An 18,285-nucleotide genomic window follows, 5' to 3' on the forward strand; every position below is an offset into this window, starting at 1 on the left:
GGAAATTATTTACAATAAAATAATAGGTACATCAGTGTGTGCTACAGCATAAGCTCTCACAGAGACAAAAATGATGCAGTCATATGTTGCAATAAAGCCCAGCTGATGGGCCGGGGATTTAGCTCAGTGGTTTCACCACCTGCTGCACAAGCACAAGGACCTGAGTTTGATCCCCGGTACCAAAAAATAAAAATAAAAATAAATAAATAAATAAATTAAATAATGCCCGGCTGAAGTTATTGCTTCCAATTGTGTTGTGTTGTATTTTAATACCAAAGATGGTGTTGCTATAAACCAGGCAATTTCTCAATATAACGAGCCACTCTTGGTAAAATTATGAGAGAATCAGAATAAAGTTCTTCCTCAATATCAAAAATAGACACATTTCTGGAGATTTAAAAAAAACTTCAACCATACTTCCAAATTGAATAAAATCTAATGAACTGTCCTGATTAATACCAGTATGTTTCACTCTGTGAATATCTGGCTGATCTTTCAAATACAGAGCAAGACCTGATAATACATCTTTGTGTGCAAGGAAGCAAGGACCAAATGCTAGTGGTCCTCTCATATAATGGTGACAGCTAAAGGTGGCCTTTGAGGTTACTCTTGTCCATTTTCCTATGTGAGATCCATTTCCGTAGCAATTAAGGACAAAGAACAGGCAACTTGAAGCTTTTCTATTTATTCTATAAATACTGAAACAATATTTGACATAATGCAATGTTGCATTTCTATATTTTGGGTACTATTTCTTATAGGTCTTTTACTATAACATTGTAACTTAGAGAAGGACACAAATGCCTGGCCCCAACATATCTAAAATCTGCAAGAGATCATAATACAATCTACAGGATAAAAGATACGATTATAGCAGTAATACAAGAAAAGAAAGTTAATGAAACTCTCAAAAACAATTTCTTTAAATGTTTCACCATACATCTTTATTTTCTCACATATTTTATAGGTGTTGCACATTTTCTTAAAATGATGTTGTACAGAGGACCATAATATTGATTATGCCCAAAGCAGGCTATAAAGAGTTAACCCCACTATTGGCTTGTTTACAGAAGTGAGTCTGGCTGAAGCCTACGTGCCGAGGTCAGAGTAACTCGCAACCAGTTCCATTCCCATAACTAAAACCTTCAGACTAGAAGGACAATGTTCCAATTACAATAATGTATTTTGCCTATTCTGTTCCTAATTCGAGAATGCTTTGTCTTGTCCTTTCTGAGCCTTGTTTTACATTAATTTCCATAGAAACCACACATCACCTTTACCTCAATTGATTGCCAATCAGTCAGTGCCTGGGACTGGCCAGGGCCTTTGTCAGTTGCACCGGCATTGATCGTCTTGGCTCCTCGCTTTCTCTCTCCTAGTTCTATCTCTTAGTGTATCTTTTTTGCTCAGGCCTGCATCACACACTTGGCAGTGTATTGGAACCCGACTACAGGGGTCTCCACCAATGTTGGGTCTTAATACTTACCTTACAAATTTATGGGCTTAAGTGAGAAAAAAGCCTAAGAAAATGAACGGGAAAGAAAGACAATTAAAAAAATAAAATAAACATAACTTGAAATAGAAAAAAGACAGAAAATTTGAAGCAGGAAAAAAATTGAGTAACAAGTCACATTGGCAGTTGTCGCTACTTTATCTTCTTCAGAATTAGCAACTTTACTGATCAGAGAAACTCATAGGAGTACAGCCTTCTCCTCTGAAGAATCCATGGAATGATAACAAATTAAGAAAGACCTTTAAATCACAGACATACTTGCTGAGGAAAAATATTCTTAATCTATTTGGTTCTTTTATTTATATTGCTCACTTCTTCTGGCTTTCTGGAGCATTAAATATGAAATGGGATCAGTTCTTTGGAAAGTTCTAAGATTATGAAATTTTTAGGGCAATAGAAATATGGGCAGGAGCGGAAAAAAAACCAAAAGGCAAAATCACACAAGCCTGTGTATCAATCTAGCCATTATTAGACATTCTTTTTTTTTCCATTTAGTTTATTGGTACATTTTAGGTATACAATACAGTTACATTCATCACTGGGATCTTGTACCATTACAGGAGTATCTTGGTTCTTATTTTTTCCCTTTCCCCTGCCCTCCCTTCACCCCCTCCACCCTTCACTATTTACAAAGACTTTGTTTCCATGTTTTTCTTTTTCTCATATTTTTTCTTTTTCCTTCTTTCCTTTCCCCTTCCCCTTCCACTTCCCCTATTCCTTTAGACATTTTCTTCCTAGACATTCTTGAAGTAAAATCAATTTAATATGCTACATGTTATGTTATTAATAAAATTGCAAAACGTTGCTCAGAATTTGAAAACCCCAATTTATTTCATAGTTTAAAGGCTTACAACTTCATTACTTTCAAGTACATCGATCCATCCATTCCTCATATAGTCAGAAAATCTTTCTGATGAAGCTTCATCTCATAAAGTCTAAATTAATTCTTACTTTGGATATTTCTCCTAAGTTCTTTTGTTAAGAATGTAGCTGTCATTTACTTTTAAAAAGCATATCTTTAAGACTGGAATGGAACTCTAAAGATTTTAGAACAAATTTTCTTTGTCAAACTTTTATTTTTCAAAGAAAATCTAAGTTAACTTTAGTCCAGGATATTAAAAAAGAGAAAAGGAAAAAAATTAATCACCTTCTTTGGAAATTTATTTTAATTCCCAGCAGCACATTCGTCAGAAATATCCTCAAAGTTACAGTTTCATAATTATTGAGATATGTTTAGTAAACCTATGAATAATTTTTGGAGAAACAGTGAAATTGATGATGTTGAGCAGTTGATCTTCAGGTCCTTAAGCTTGACCTTTCAAAAGATATATCTAGAAAATCTTGTTATAGCACAAGTCCATGGATTGAGTTTCTCTTCATTTTTAGATACTCTAATTCTCATGAAAGTTATAATAATCTAGAAATAATCTATAATAATCTAGGAAAGTGTCTTATTATTCTCTCCCTTGATCTGTTTTTGTTTTATTTTGCTTTGTTTTTCCATGGTATGAGTGAAACAGGGCATCTTTTCTGGTAAGTCAACTAGAGTTTGTGTCTTTGGATCTGGATTATGACTAGGACTAACCTGCATAAGGCAAAGTGGAGTAACAGAACTAGACAGCTGAGTCCAATGGGAAGCCTAACAAAAGACCATAGTTCAAAGTACAAAATCGAGAGCTAAGAAAACTATAGCACCATTAGATCAAAATTGCCTAGATGGACCAAGCAGACATTGTATATTGGGAAACAATGTCACTGATCTATGAATGGCATCTTTCAGAGTCCACAAAGATCAAATTAAGATTGGGAGGATTGCTCTGACATTGTAGTCTTTCTGTTCAGCTGGATGAAAGCATGGCTTTGATCAAGTGATGAAATATCATTCTTACCTTCCCTCCCCAGTTTCCCTCCCAATGTAAAAAAAAGCAGTACTGCAGTACACGGCTAATGGCACAACAGGCAATTCCACAGGTCAATTATTTTCTGCTTAAACCAATGGCTTCCCCCCAAAACAAAGAGCAGCAAATCACAGCAGCTAATTGCAGTTACGCTCAAGAAGATCTCATTGTAAAATGCGAAGTTGTTGTTACAGTCCTTGGATTGAGCCACAACACGTAAGTAATAGATCCTGAAGAACTGGTAGGGGAGAAAGCATGTAAGGATGATACCTATGAAAAATAGGTTCTTCAATTGAGCCCAGAACTCCTGGTGGGAGAGGAAGGAGTGGCGGAGCTTCCTCATCATCAACATAATGATGAAGATCTGAAGGACCAAGAGCATCACCGCGGTGGCTATGACGAGGATGACTATCATGTAGTTGATGACTTGCACATACACATACACAAGTTCTTTGTGGAACTTAAAGCAGTGCTTGTCATCATAATCCCCCTTATTTCCATAATGAGAAAAGACCACAGGCACAACAATGACAATCACCAACAGCCACATGCCAGCACTGGCTGCAACAGCATGCAGTTTCCTGTAGAATTCCACTTTGTCTTTGCGCTTGAAGAAGATGAGGTACCGGATGACCAGAATGACCACGTAGAAGAGGAAGGTAAGATACATGTGGATGTGCAACATGGCACTCACAAGTCTGCAGAAGGGCAGGCCAAATGTCCATGTCTCCTGGATGAGGTAGGACAAGCGGAAAGGCACAGTCAGCAGGAACACCCCATGGACCACCACCAAGTTAACAACAGCTGTGGTGGTCACAGATCGAGTGTTCATCTTCACGAGCAAGAACAGAATGGAGATGACCCCCACCAGTCCCCCAGTGAGCACAATGAAGTAGAGCCTGGTTAGATGGGGTGTCAGGATAGGGTCACAGGTGGAATTCCAGGAAGCATTGTAGCCAGCCATCCTTCAGACATTGCCTGGAAGACCAGAAGCACCAGTGTACCCAGCAAGCTTCCACACTTGTTTAGAGCTCCCTCAAGGTACTGGCATGTGGCTTCATAATTACACGTTCACGTGACGTCAACAGTGTGTGCTTTGAACAAGATGATTATAACCATGTGTGGTGGCACATGCTGTAATCCCAGCACTCCAAGAGGATAAAGCAGGAGGATCCCAAGTTTGAGGCCAGCCTGGACAATTTAGCAACTTAGAGAGACTCTGTCTCAAAATAAAAAAGGGATGTAGCTTAGTTGAAAGGCTCTGGGTTCAATCCCCAGTACCCCCTGCCCCCCCACACACAAATGGAGGTATTTCCTTTGTCTGTTTCTATACCCCTAGACCTAAAACACAGTAAGTCCTCGTGTTAGTCCATTTTCTTTTGATATTTACGAAATATCACAGACTGGAGAACTTTATAAAGAAAGGTTTACGCTGGCTCACAGTTCTGAAAGGCCAAGGGCAAGGTGACACACTTGATGGTGGCCTTCCTGCTGGCAGAATCACAAATGACTGCGCATCGCATGGCAAGAGGCCAGGAGGGCCTATGGGGTCAATATTTTATTCTGGTCACTCTCCTTTTTTAAAGCCAGACTCAGTCATAAGGATTCTACCCTAAGGACTACCTAATCCTAATCCCCTCCTAAAGACTCCACCTTAAGCACTACAATGGGACTACATTTCTATCCTCTCAGTACTTCACTATGCAGATTGAATTTCAACACATGAAACCTTACCCAACATATACTCAAACCTTATCCAATCCATAGCACCCACTGATTTGTAACCTTTAATAGGAATAAAAACCTACTATTAATCTCTAAAAAAGCAATTTGCACAAATCTTCAGAGTATCAGGGACCATCTGAAGCTGAAACATGAGTACTAGTTCTACAGTATCTACTGGAAAACATTGTAAGATGGATGGAAAGATGAATGGATGGATGAAGTGATGCAAAATACTTTCTTAGGCATGATCTCATTCTCCATGTTTTTCTAACTCATTAGCAAATGACCCAAGAATATTCACACTTCATTAATATAGGATTCTGGTTAATTCTGTCAAATCTCAGTGAAATTAAGGCAGCAGCAAACAACAGAAAGGTTTATCTGAACTTCTCATTATAGTTATAGTTTCATCAAAAATGAAGGCCTTGGCTAAGCTCCTCCAAGATCCCCACTAAAAATATGGCAGGTCTCCCAATTTTCCTCTCCCTTACCTTCTAATGCTTTGAAAAGTCATTTCTCCTCTGGACTCCTGAAATGTCCACTTCACAAATAATCAGTCTCTCATACTTCATATTCTAATTCATTATGTATTATTAAAGATTCACAAATCTTTTAACTTCACTAAATAAACTATGTCACACTTCCTATTCAAATCCCTTCAATGGCTTCTGATGTCTTTTAAGATAAAGACCAATGACCCTCACAGGACTAGTGTGGTCTGGGTTATAGTGGAAAAGTCTCATCATCTTTCCTGGTGTCCTCAGGAGGTGTGATGAAAAATACAGTGAATGCTGCTGCTGCATGCCATCCAATGGAAAGGCAGGCTCATAAAAACATGACAGTGTGACCTCATCCACCTTATTCACTGGATCTGGCCCAATGTGACTTCTAACCCTTTCCCAAAGTCAAAATGACCATGAAAGGTAAACGTTATGAATCGATTCAGGACATCAAGGCAGCCACGACACAAAAGAGGACTTCCAGAACTGCTTCAGAAAGTGGCAAGCAGGATGGGGCAAGTGTGTTCCAAGTAAGAGGGAGTATTTGAGAAGGATTAATAGCAAGGTGTCTTTTACTGTAATAATTTTTAAAGTTTTAAAATATTCACTGTATTTCTATCAAAATACACATATAACAGTGCCTTTTAATGTAATATTTTTAAATTTAAAAAAAATTCACTGTATTTATATCAGAGCAGACACATAGCACATACATGCACACATATAATACAAACCAGACACACAGATATATCTGTAGTAATAAAATCTCAAGAGGGGAGAGACAATTAAGGAAAACTACCTAAAAATGCTTTTGAGGGGGATAGAAATGTATAAAAAGTTGAAAACCACTGCTAACTAGAAGATTCCAACCACAAAAACTATATTTTATGATTTCTTTCTCTAGAAAGGGCAAAACTAACCTGAGAGAGAGCAGATCTGTGCAGCCAGGACCCAAGTTGTGGGAGAAAGGACTGGCTTCAAAGGGCTATGTAGGAACTCTGGAGTGATGGAAACATTTTATGTCATTCAGCTACTATTGTGGTTATTTGTCAAAGCCCATCAAACTAGTGAATTTCCTTGGAGATACTTATACAATAAAAGCTTTTTCATAAATAATAATGGGGATCAGAGATGTATCTCAGTGGTAGAGCACCTGCCCAACATGCAGGAGGCCCTGAGTTCCACCCCCAGCACCATAAATTTAATAATAACAAGAACCTAATCCTAGAAAACCTCTGCTTTTATGAACATGGAATACAATTTACAAAAATTGCTACCCATGTAACTATTTTCTTATGGATTCTACAATGGTTTGCCTCATGTTACACTTGCTCTATATGATGTATAATCTCACTACTTACCTTTTAATTTTCTTGTAGAAAAGTAGTTCCATCAAGTGGAAATTGTCTTGTGATCACATCTGAGTCTCAAATGGATATGTCATGACTTCCACTCACTATGTCCTTTGGCTATTGGCCTAGTACAACTGGCTTCTGAAAAAAGAAGTAAAACCAATAGCATATTCCTTGTCTTACGTTTTTGTTGTTTATTACAAACTGACACAGTCTCTGTCTTTCAGATATCAGAAACATATGTCAATGCTATGTTCCAGGGCTCTATTACATGCTTGACTGTACATTGTCTTATTTAATTTAATCCTTATGAGAATCCTATGGATTATGTAAGGTATTATTTCATTGAATTTTAGATATGAAACTGAGCCCTAGACAGAATAAGGCAGTTGGCGAAGGTTTCCAATTTAATACACACACACACACACACACACACACACACACACACACACATTGACCTCCTTATTGTGCATCATGGAGAATCACTGTGACTCTCCTAAGACCATATTTCTACATCATCAGCAGAAAGGAGACCATGAATTTGTGTGTGTGTTTTGCTGGAGATCCAACACAGGGCCTTGCACATGTTAGGCAAGTGCTCTGTCGCTAAGCTATCTTCCTACCCCTTTCCCAGTACATCCTGAAAGCTGCTCTTCCCTCTTTTTGAACTTCTTACTTTCCCATCCACTCGACTTGGTTTACGGTGGATTGTACAGGTTAGCTCACTCAATGTCCATTCTTATCTTTTCTGTTCTTCTGTGATAGTTTTTTTGCAGCTTTAGTGCTTGTGTATGACTTGATTTCTGCTTTTCTATTACACTACTGCAAAACCTGGAGGTAAGAACTCAGCCAAATGAGAAATGTCAGTGTACACAGAGATTTGAACACTTGGTAAGCCAGGAATGAAAATTTCTTTTTGTTCTGGGACAGTTCTGTTAGAATTCTCATACTCAGTCCAAAGTAATTTGAATTTCAAATATCAAGATAATTTATCAAACACAACTTCAGCCAGAAATAAAATCAAAAGCAAATGATATACAAATTAAAAGACAAAAGTTGTTGCATAATTAAATAAATAGGATCAACTATATGGTATGTCCAAAATATGCATTTTAGATATAAGAATCATAATAAAAATGATACATTCATTATGAAATGTATGAATTCTTTGTCATTCCTAATACTGATTCTTTTTTAAGATCTACTTTATCTGACACACTTGAGCCTTTTTTGTGTTCATACTTCCCATTTTTTCTAACCTTTTCCTTGCAGCCTTTGTGACCGTTACTTTTCAAATGTGTATTTTGTAAACAAAAATAACTCTTGTCTTATAATGCTACAAATTCAGAGCATTTCCACTCCATCATTCCGCTATTTTACTGTTTCATGCATTTTAATTCTGCCTTTACCTTAAACCCCATACATTATTATTATTTTATTATGCAGTTAATATTTAATTAACTCTTTAATTTCTTCCTGTATATCTATGTTTATATCCAGGAAAACTTTTCCTCTGCTGAAGAACTCAATTTACTATTTCTTTTAGTACAAGTTTCTGGGTTTTATCATCTCGTGTGTTTGAAATTATCTTCATTTTATCTTAACTTTTAGAATATAAAAACTATTGTTACTGCTTCTATTAATATTGTGTTTCCTGGCGCGCCGCTCAAGGCCGATAGCGCAGCGCAGGCGCACGGCTCTTCCACCGCCATCTCCGTGCACAGCGCTCCGCCGACCTTCTTCCCCCAACAGAGGTCCCAAAGCGAAAAACAGACCTATTTGGAAGAAATGTATTTAGAAGACACCACCTGCTTCGGTCCAAAGGAAGAAAGAGAAAGTGAACAAACATCTTTCAGCGATCAAAATCCCAGGCAAGACCAGAAAGGGGGCTTTCGCAGCTCCTTCCACAAGCTCTTTAAAAAGAAGTCCAGTGGATCAAAATACAGGGGAAAAACTAATGAGAATCCCTCAATGGATCCTTCACCCACAGAACAAGATTTCTTCAGAAACCGACTTGCTCTTGCAAATGACCTTGACCAAGGAACAGCTGTGTAAAACATACTTAAAGTTGTATTTTCAAGTGGTAAGCTGAGGATGAAAAGCTTGTATATATCTGTGTAGGAATATATGTATTGATGTATAAATCCCCGAGGAAAACTAATATAAATACATATAAAACTAAATCAACATACAAGACATTTGAAGAGATGATTAGTCTATGGTTAAGATCTGACTTTTTGAACTTCAACACTTGGGAAAAGGGAAATGAAGACTTTTCACATCATTATAGAAAAGTACAATAAATTTGGAGGAAAAATAAATGTTTATAAGAACAAAATAATAATAATAATAATAATATTGTGTTCTCTTTTGTTTTAGCTTTTTTAAAAAGTATCTGCTTTGTGTTTGGTTAGTTTTATACCTTTTTCAAACTTTTTTTCTCTATTCTGAGGATGAATCTTCATGTTTTCTTAAATTTGTGGGCTGGTGTCTGTTATGGCTTTTGTGTTACCCCAGAGCCTCATGAGCTCATAAGTGGGGCTTTTTAGAGGTGGCTGGATCTAGGGTGAATAAATATGGATTAAGGGCTGTGATAATTGGATTAGTCCACTGACTGACTTAATGTGGTTTTTGGCGTGGGTCGTGGGAAGCCCCACTGTGGGTTTAGGTGACACCAACCAATAGGCTTGTACACTGGATTGAATATAAAGGAAAGGAAGAGGCTTCCTGCCTTCTGCCTGCTCTGCCCTGAATTGTTTCTCCTCTGTGATGCCCCTCTGCCATGCCATCCTGCCTTGGAGCCATCCAACTATGGACTGAAACCTCTACAGTCTGTGAGTTACAATAAATCTTTCCTCCTTCAACTTGTAGGTGTCACGTATTTTGTCCCAGCAATGAGAAAGTAACTAAGAGTGTCTTTTCTCACTTTTAGGAAATTCTCCACACTACTCCTGCAAATATAGTTTTATCTCAGTCTCTTCTCTCAGAGTTCAACTATTGTCATGCTAGACATTTCCCCCTTACCTCTACGCTTTCCTGAATTCTTTATACATTTTCGCTTCCATGCTGCCTTTTGGATATTTTCAACTATTACTATTCAACACTCTTATCTTTGATTGTGTCTAATCAGCTGTAAAACCAACTATGTATTCATAATGACAGATAGGAAATGTTTTCAGTTCTAGAATGTGTAATTATTTCTTTTTATAAATTCTACTTTGCTTATGGATTTTTCTCATACACTATTTACATTTTGCTCCAGTTTCTTAAAACCTTTAACCATATTTATTTTTAAAGACTTGTTAGTAATATTTGTGGATCTGTGCTCGCTTCGGCAGCACATATATTTGTGGATGTATTCTGTATTTTTCTCTCTTAGTCTTTTATTATATGATCTTAGCCTTTGGCATTTATAGTATTTTACTATTAAGTCCTGGAAATGTAGAGGTTTTTTTTTATAATGTAGTTTCCAAATGAAGCTCTATTCCTCCAAAGGCATGTTACCCCTTCCTCCAATATATTCAGATTATTTGTAGTTAAGGCTCATTGATAGTCCTAGTAAAATTCTTTGTACTTCGGGGTTACCTTAGCCTTCCTATATTTGCAACTACTGCCTAAAGTGTTATCCTTAATCCCCTTTCTGATCTGGACTGACTTCTGACTTTGACTTAGAAAACTACTGATAACTTCTGTATTTTTCAAGCTTATTTTTAATCTCTCACCCCCCAAACCCCAAAATTCACCACAGTGTCACCACACACTGGTGAAGAACATAAATTCTCGGCCCTGAATTGAAAAATGCCACTATGGTAAAAGTGGGTGCCTGGCTCAGCCCACCTGTTTGATCTTTTCTTGTCCTCTGGAGTCTTGGCCTCTTTGCTCATTGCCTCTATTACACTTTGCTCTCTTTAAATAAGTAATTTCTGTAGTGTGTTTTATCTGGATTTTTAGATTGTTCTTGGTGAGATCTCTGATAAACTGATAGCCATTCTGTCCCATGAAGATTCAGAAGCTAATGCAGTTTTTAAAGTTTTGGCAATGCAATAAACCATTATAGTCTTGAACTCAATTGAATTCAATAGAAGTGAAAAGTAACATCCTTCTAACATGGAAAGATTAGTTCCCTAACTTTCAAAATTTTTCCATTATGACATGAGTAAGTTATAGTAATGAGTTTTGTCAATTTTAAAATGCATTGTCTATTTCCTGCTTACAGCAGGCACAACCCACAACCTTCCTGACATTCGTTTTCTCAGCCTTGGCTACACTTGTCTCATTCCAGGTGCTGCAATGCCTCAAACTCTTGCTTTGTGCCAGTGCCATAGCACCACCACTTCTTATCAGAAGCCCCGTAATCTAGCTATCTACCAATCCTCGGACCTCAAATCTATGTCTATTTCCCTAGGGAAATTTTCTCTCTCCCCACACTAGCTCAGGTCAGCCCGACCCTCTCTTTCAGAATTCTATGAGTGTGATTAAATATTTACTTCTGTAAATGGTACTGGATGCTGGCAACTCTCTACCCCTACCGACAGATTATAAGTTCTATGAGGAAAAGAACTGTGTTTTTAATTTTTTCTACACTTGTTTCCACACCAATATCACACAGAACATGATATTAAGTGGAGGAATGAGTAAATGTCCATCCAAGAATATAGTGTTTTATTTCAGTTCTTGCTCCTGCTGCTGTTTACAACGTTACTATAGGAAAATTGCTTAATGTTCATAAGACATATTTACTTCACCTAAAATGTGATCTCTACCTAGCCTATATAGTCATTATACGACAATTTAGATAATGTATGCAAAATTTAAAATAATATATAGCACAATCATTAATAACTAATATTGATTATTCTATGAGATAAAAAATAAACCAAAACCTGATGTGGACACATTTTCCAGCAATATCCTAAATATTCTCTTTTGGCTGCAAAAATTCTGCACTCTCTGCTTTTCTTAGAGGAATAGGAAATTGATTCAACAACAGCTGAAAAATAACAAGAGATACTAATCTCACCCACCTCTTTCTATGGCTCTGCTCACCAATGTCCCTTTCCCATGTGCTAAGATAAGTTCCATGTGTTATGGTGACTTCACAGTTGTCCCCAGGGTCTGAGACAACTTCCCATTCCAAAACCTACTACCCAAGCTATTTACAGTGACATTCCTTGCCAGACAACATGAGAATAAAAGCAGCTTTAGCCATAGCTGCTGGTCATTGAGCTCACCAAGCACAAGAACCATGACCCCACCTCTTCCAGCCGTGCCATGCCCATCCACATACACTGTATATGTTACTCATTCTTAACTTGCCACGTGGCATCTGCTACAGGTTCTTGCTTGAACTGACACACTTTGACCTGACTCAGATTCCACTCTTCTAACCTCATTGATTGAGCTTTTCCCAAGGAAACACCGCCAATATTCTCTCTAAACCTGGCTTTGCAGTCTGCTTTCTCTTCCAGAGTATGCCCTCCTCAAGTCCTAGCTCCCACGCTCCATCTTGCTCTTTTCTTGGGACCCCAGCACCAGCTCAAGTCTAGAACTACCCACCATCTTCCAATCAGAAAGGATTTATACACATCTCAGGAGAGTCTACACGGACCATTTACTGTTCCAACCCTATCCTTATGACTTGTCCAGTTCTGGCAATGAGTTTTACTCTGCTCCTTGGTTGCAGTTCTGCTTCTGTGATGCTCTAGTTTTGCTGTTTACCTGTACTGGGTCATCATCTTCCTTCTAAGCTAATCTTGTTGGCCAAGCTCTCTGGTCTCACTGTTGTTGAACACCTTCCCTGAGGCAGGTCTTCAGAGGTTGTCCTGATGCGGCTATTGTGTCTGCCTGGACTTAGAACAATGCCCAACACTTCTGATGTTTTTTGTACTGTGCTTAGTTCATATTTAATCGGGATATTGTGCAGGACTCCCAGCCTCGAATTGCAGCTTCTCCATTCTGTCCCCTGGAGCTCTAAATTGTGCCTGTTCTCTTTCAATCTGCCTGCTGGGGTGCATCTTCCTTTCACATCACTCCCAGGGAGACAATGATGAAAAAAGACAGGCAAGGTTTAAAAAGTTTGTTCTGCCTAATGTGTGTACCATTTTTTAAAAGAAATCTCTTTGTCTTTGCCTCTTTCTACAAGGCACTTGCTCTTTTTGTCCTTTTTGTGGAAATTAAACACCCTTGTTAATTGTTGCTATTACAGATGTGAGAGACAAACTCTACAGCTGAGATCCAGGGAACTAGAACAACTGAGCCAGTACACACAGCCACAAGCTCAAGGACAAATAGAGGTGAAGGCTTTGAAGTGTTATGTGCAGATTTTGCCAACTGTGGTTAAATAAATGCTGTCTTATTAAATGAGAGGTTCTGTTTCTTTTCCTGAATGTCAAGTTTAGATGATATGTATTTAGATTTCTTAAAATTTAGGCCCACGTTTTGAAATTTTTCCTCAGCCTTGAGGCATAGATACTTTGAAGAGGAAAACAAAACAAAACACCACCAACAAAAAAAACCCTACCAAACCTAGAAGGTACCTAAGATAGAGTGTTTGTTTGAGACACACTTAGTTACTATGTAAAGACTCCACACACAAATGTTGTAGGAAGGAAATGTATACTAGCCCATGATGATAACTATTATTTCTGCAATTATTCAATAAACTCATGAAACAAAATAAGAGAGAAAAAGATGTCATGATGGTGATGAGAGAAGGAAAGAGAAGGAGGAAGGATGAAAAAGAAGAAAGAAAAAGGGGAAAAGAATAAGAAGAAGGAAAAGGAGGAATAAAAGGGAAAAGAACAGGGCAGATTCTAGGGGTCCTAAGTAGAATGCTGGTGTCACTCTGTGATATTTTCCTAGGCTTGGGTCTTTACAACAGGAAATGATACAAATATCTTGATTATTTACTCAGTTGTCTAATAAAATGGTCGCTGTTGAGGGCAACTGATTCATCTAAGACCTGAAAGAAGAAAAGTGATGTCTTTTTTGCTTCTATGGAAACAATCCATTACAAATATGAGAAACCTAGAAATTTTCAAAAAACAACATTAACAGCATAGATTTGTTGGTGCTATTTTGACATCTCATCCATATATCTTTATTGTTTTTTCTCTTCCTAAAAAGTTCTATCCTATTCAAATGCTCTTCATATCCTTGAGAAACAAACTCAGATTCTGTTTCCTTCAAGAGCCCTGGGTGGTCTCCATAGATGTTGTCAGCTGCTTTCTTGAAATGATTTATGTATGCCTCTCATTTCTCCCTTCACTTTCTTTAATTCCTCTGTTTTAATTCTATATTTTAGTCATCTGTGTGCTTGTTTGTAACTTTAAATTCATTTCAACACTAGATTTTTTTTTATTGTGGTCACAAGTTGTTCACTGAATGAGTGAAATGACGGTGAAAAACTCCTTGAGCTATTAAACCCTTCTGCGATGGTGCCACGTGAATCTAGACCACCACCTGATGTCAGGATCTAGCCATGAACTGTGGACCCCAGGCGACCTTTCAAGATAGCATGGCGGCCTCTCTAGGTGTCCCTAGGCCACCTTGTCCTGGACAAGGATCCTTCTCCATCTCCACAAATGACCCCAAAGGCCAACATCAAGCCTGTCCTCTCTCATTCTCCTACTTGAAACCATGTCACCTTAGCCCTTTGCAATTTAGCTTCAATCTACACTGCAAGGCACACTTCTCACAGCTTCCTTTCTTCACTCTCATCCAAACTATTTGCCATTCCTGGAATGTCCTCTTTCATACTTCCAATTGTGTTCTCTCTCCCTCCCTTTCTCTCTCTCTCTCTCTCTCTCTCTCTCTCTCTCTCTCTCTCTCTCTCTCTCTCTCTCTCTCTCTCTTTATCTCTCTCTCCTCTAAATACACACCTAGATGCCTAGACTGATGTCCATATTGCATCCTGGATTTATTTCACTTCTCTTCTTGAAAACTTTTCCTGGCCTCCTATTGTCTGCATTGTATCCCTTACTTAGCCTATCATTGGAGACCAGGGTTCAGTGGCTTTTGTTTCTCTATACAGCTTCCCACCCAACTGGAGCACCAGGATTCTCCCCTCCTGCCTGCATAATTTCTTGTTTTGCTCTAACCTCAGGCCGCATAAGGGGAGCTCTTTGGGTTTGTCTAAGGTTGCCTGGTGGAGATTTCCTGAGTCTTGCCAGTTCTTGTGCTAGGCCTTGCCCATGACCCTGCATGGGCCTTGGCAGTTATTGTGTGTGGACAAGGACTGGCCCAAGGTTAGAAGTGAGACATGATGTGGCTTCTCTGGTTCTTCAATAAAGAATATATGATAGAACCAACTTGAGTCTGCAAAATGATAGTCCTGCAATATTTGTAGACTCTTACAAAACAAAAAAGCAATTCACAGCTTCATGAATGTGTAGACTTTAGTTGCCAGGACCTCTTACTACTTCCAAACAGATGAGCAACTACAGTCGAACTTGGGATTTTTCACTTCATTTATTAAACAAATAATATCATTTTAAGTGTTTATTGTGATAAGGAAATAATGCACAACATGGCAGGCCTTGCCTTTCCCCTCCCTGATGTTTTGGCCCTAAAATGTTCTGTTCAAGAAATGTAGCTGTTTGTGCTACAAGATGTCCTTGTCCAATGTATCAACGTGTTGTGCTCAAACAATGTAACTGTTTGTATGTGCTGTTCCATGTTTTTATCTAAACTTTCAAGAATGTTCTGTTAACTCTGCTCCAAGAGGTTTTTGCTTATTGCTATGTCTCTGCCCTAAAATTTTCCTCTTAACTTCCTTTCCCCAACTTTATATAAACTCACTCTCACTACAGTTCAGGCCCCACAATTTAGAGTGCCTAAACTCCTCTGGGTCAGCCAGCTAATAAAATTTGGTTTTTCTCCACCTCTTCAAGTGACTTTTCAATTCTCATGTCTTCAAATTGCTGTAGCTGTAACACCAAGCTGTAACACAGAGCTGTAACACTTGGCTGTCATGCTGAGCTGTCTCACTTTCTCACAACAATTGTCCAGTAGTGAAGAAGATTCTGAAATAAATAAAACACATTAAATCTCCTGCAATTAAATCTCCTTCTGTTTAGTAGGAGAAAAAGAGTTTAAGTGGTCTATAGTGAAACTATCAAAATAGATTAACAAAGGCTTGGATACAGATATGTAACCTGTACTAGATTCTTTTTTTTTTCTTTTAATAGCAGGGATTGAACTCAGGGCCTTGTACATGCTAAGGAAGTGGTCTACACTGAGCTACATCCCTATCCTTCTACAGGATCTTGAAGAATGTATTAAATTTATGGAAATGGAGAGGAGGAGGTAAAGCACTCTGGCAGAGGACAAGCATTTGAGCAAAGGCTTGGATACATGCTCAGGGAATTACCAACAGTCTAATGCACCTGAGTCAGAAGATAAATGAGTAGAACACAGCTGATGCCTGTAGATGAGGCTTAACAAATACACACTATGTTGCCATACCAAGGGTTTCCTATTTTAACCCGAAAGTTATGAGATGCAGAGAATTATGTCAAGTGACATTTTAATATTTCCATTTCAAAAGCTTATTTTGGCAACAAAGTAAAGAGTTGGAGGAGGGTAAGACCCCAAAAAATGTGATATCATTGGCTGGTTATTATGTTGATCAGGTTTAAATGGTAAAAGGCAAGTTCACACAAGTCAGCATTAGGAGAATTTGCTGCCAAACTAAGCAAAAATTGAAGACAGGTTGGCAAGGGAGGTGCATGCTTCAGCTACATCCATCAGCAAATGGTGACATCTTCATAGCCAATACAGACATAAAAAGACAGGAATATCTTTGAACGTTTTAGGAAATCAAATGTCATATTAAATAGACACCTCCAATATTTCAAGCAAAAAAATTATCAGAATAATTAATTTGCTAAAAAGGCAAAGAGGAGAAAAAGATAATTTCAAATGCCCTTAGAAAAAAGACACTCATGTGGGGAAAGATTTAGGGCTATTATTGAAATAAAAATCTTACTACTTAAGAATCAATGAGCTTATGAAAATATTCAAAGAGATTTTCACAGATGAAACAATAACAACAGGAGGATGATTTAAAAGAAAAGGTAAGAAACAAAAACTACAAGTTTCAACATCGTGTGGAGGCAACAGAATGGAATGGAATGCTCAGATAAAGAATCAAAGAACATTCCCTAGCATAAAAAAGTAAAATGTTATGTCGAAAGGTCCTACCCAATGCTAAGAAAAAATAACAGAAAAGACTCCTAATTAGACACATGAAAGAGAACTCACAAGGAACAAAACCGTACATCCGTGTCACTGTCTAATAAGCATTTCTGACTTAGTAAAGTATGACCAAAGCGGAGCACCACCACTCAACACAAGACAGACACATAAAGGTGTCCCTTGCAAATTCCTCTCTCAGGTTACAGTTGAAGCAGGACTTAAAGAAAAACAAGTTGCTCCCAGCCTCGGGAAGTTCCCCCTGCCCCATATCATGTCCCTCTCTCCTTTCCTTACAGACAAAATTGACAGCTGTGTCCTGTAAACAAAGTTTATCACCCTCTGTTCTCATATGATTCATAAGACACTGTCTTCTTTCAAGGCAAAGTTACAAAACTGTCTGCTCTTGTCCTGTTCTGGTAAACTCACTTGCTACATCTTTAGAAAAACCAACCCCTTTGACAAAATGTATAAGAGCTGGAACTTTTCTTTGTTCAACATTCTTCTTTTGGACAGGAGTCCGTTGAGCCGGTCGGTGTACACCTAAAATCTGAATTCTGATTCCCATTGAGCTCTCCTGTCTCTTGGAATTCTGCAATACATTAACTCTATTTTCCAGCTGCTTGACCTGACAATCATGTCTGATTTCTTATTTTCGCTCCAAATTCACTTCCACTCCTACAGCAGATCCTATCTCTGTCCTTCAAAAGAATCCACGTGAGACCCCTGGGTCAGATTTTTTTCTGTAGAGGACATCCCTGGTAGAATTGACAAAATATTAACAAAGCCTGTGTTTTAAGGTACGGAATTGTATCAATGTTATTTTCCTGAACTTGATCCCTATACGTGGTTGTGAAAAAGAATATGTTGTTCTTAAGAAGCATACATGACATACCATAGGGATAGAAGCAGTGTGTCTTCAAGTTCATTTTCAAAAGAATCTGACAAATTATAATGGGCTTATATAAAAAGTGAAAAGTTAAAGCAGTAAAAAGTTTAATTGGGGAATTGGGACAAAGCATATATTTATAAGCATTTATTTATAACATTCTTATAACATTTCTGTAAATGTAAATGTGCTGAAAATGTTCCTAAATTAAAGT

The 18,285-nt window shown here is 38.0% G+C and overlaps 1 protein-coding gene across 3 annotated transcripts in view; it reads right to left on the minus strand.

Annotated features, from left to right (window-relative positions):
- Positions 1-856: 856 nt before the first annotated feature.
- Gpr141 (G protein-coupled receptor 141) overlaps positions 857-18,285 on the minus strand; it is a 61,560-nt gene continuing 44,131 nt past the window's right edge. For 2 of the 3 annotated variants that reach the window (XM_087196408.1, XM_087196407.1), the window contains 2 exons: positions 6,998-7,129; positions 857-4,630 (listed from right to left, as the gene is read on the minus strand). In XM_087196408.1, the coding sequence (XP_087052534.1) occupies positions 3,458-4,375 (918 nt within the window). In that variant the 5' untranslated portion in view covers positions 4,376-4,630; positions 6,998-7,129 and the 3' untranslated portion in view covers positions 857-3,457. Of the gene's footprint in view, positions 4,631-6,556; positions 6,921-6,997; positions 7,130-18,285 lie in introns of those variants that run through there. The other variant, XM_087196409.1, reaches the window with a different exon arrangement.

Source organism: Heterocephalus glaber, unplaced genomic scaffold (genome assembly GCF_053883595.1).
Source record: "Heterocephalus glaber isolate CG9 unplaced genomic scaffold, H.glaber_assembly_v1.0 deba00001610, whole genome shotgun sequence".
Classification (NCBI taxonomy): domain Eukaryota; kingdom Metazoa; phylum Chordata; class Mammalia; order Rodentia; family Bathyergidae; genus Heterocephalus; species Heterocephalus glaber.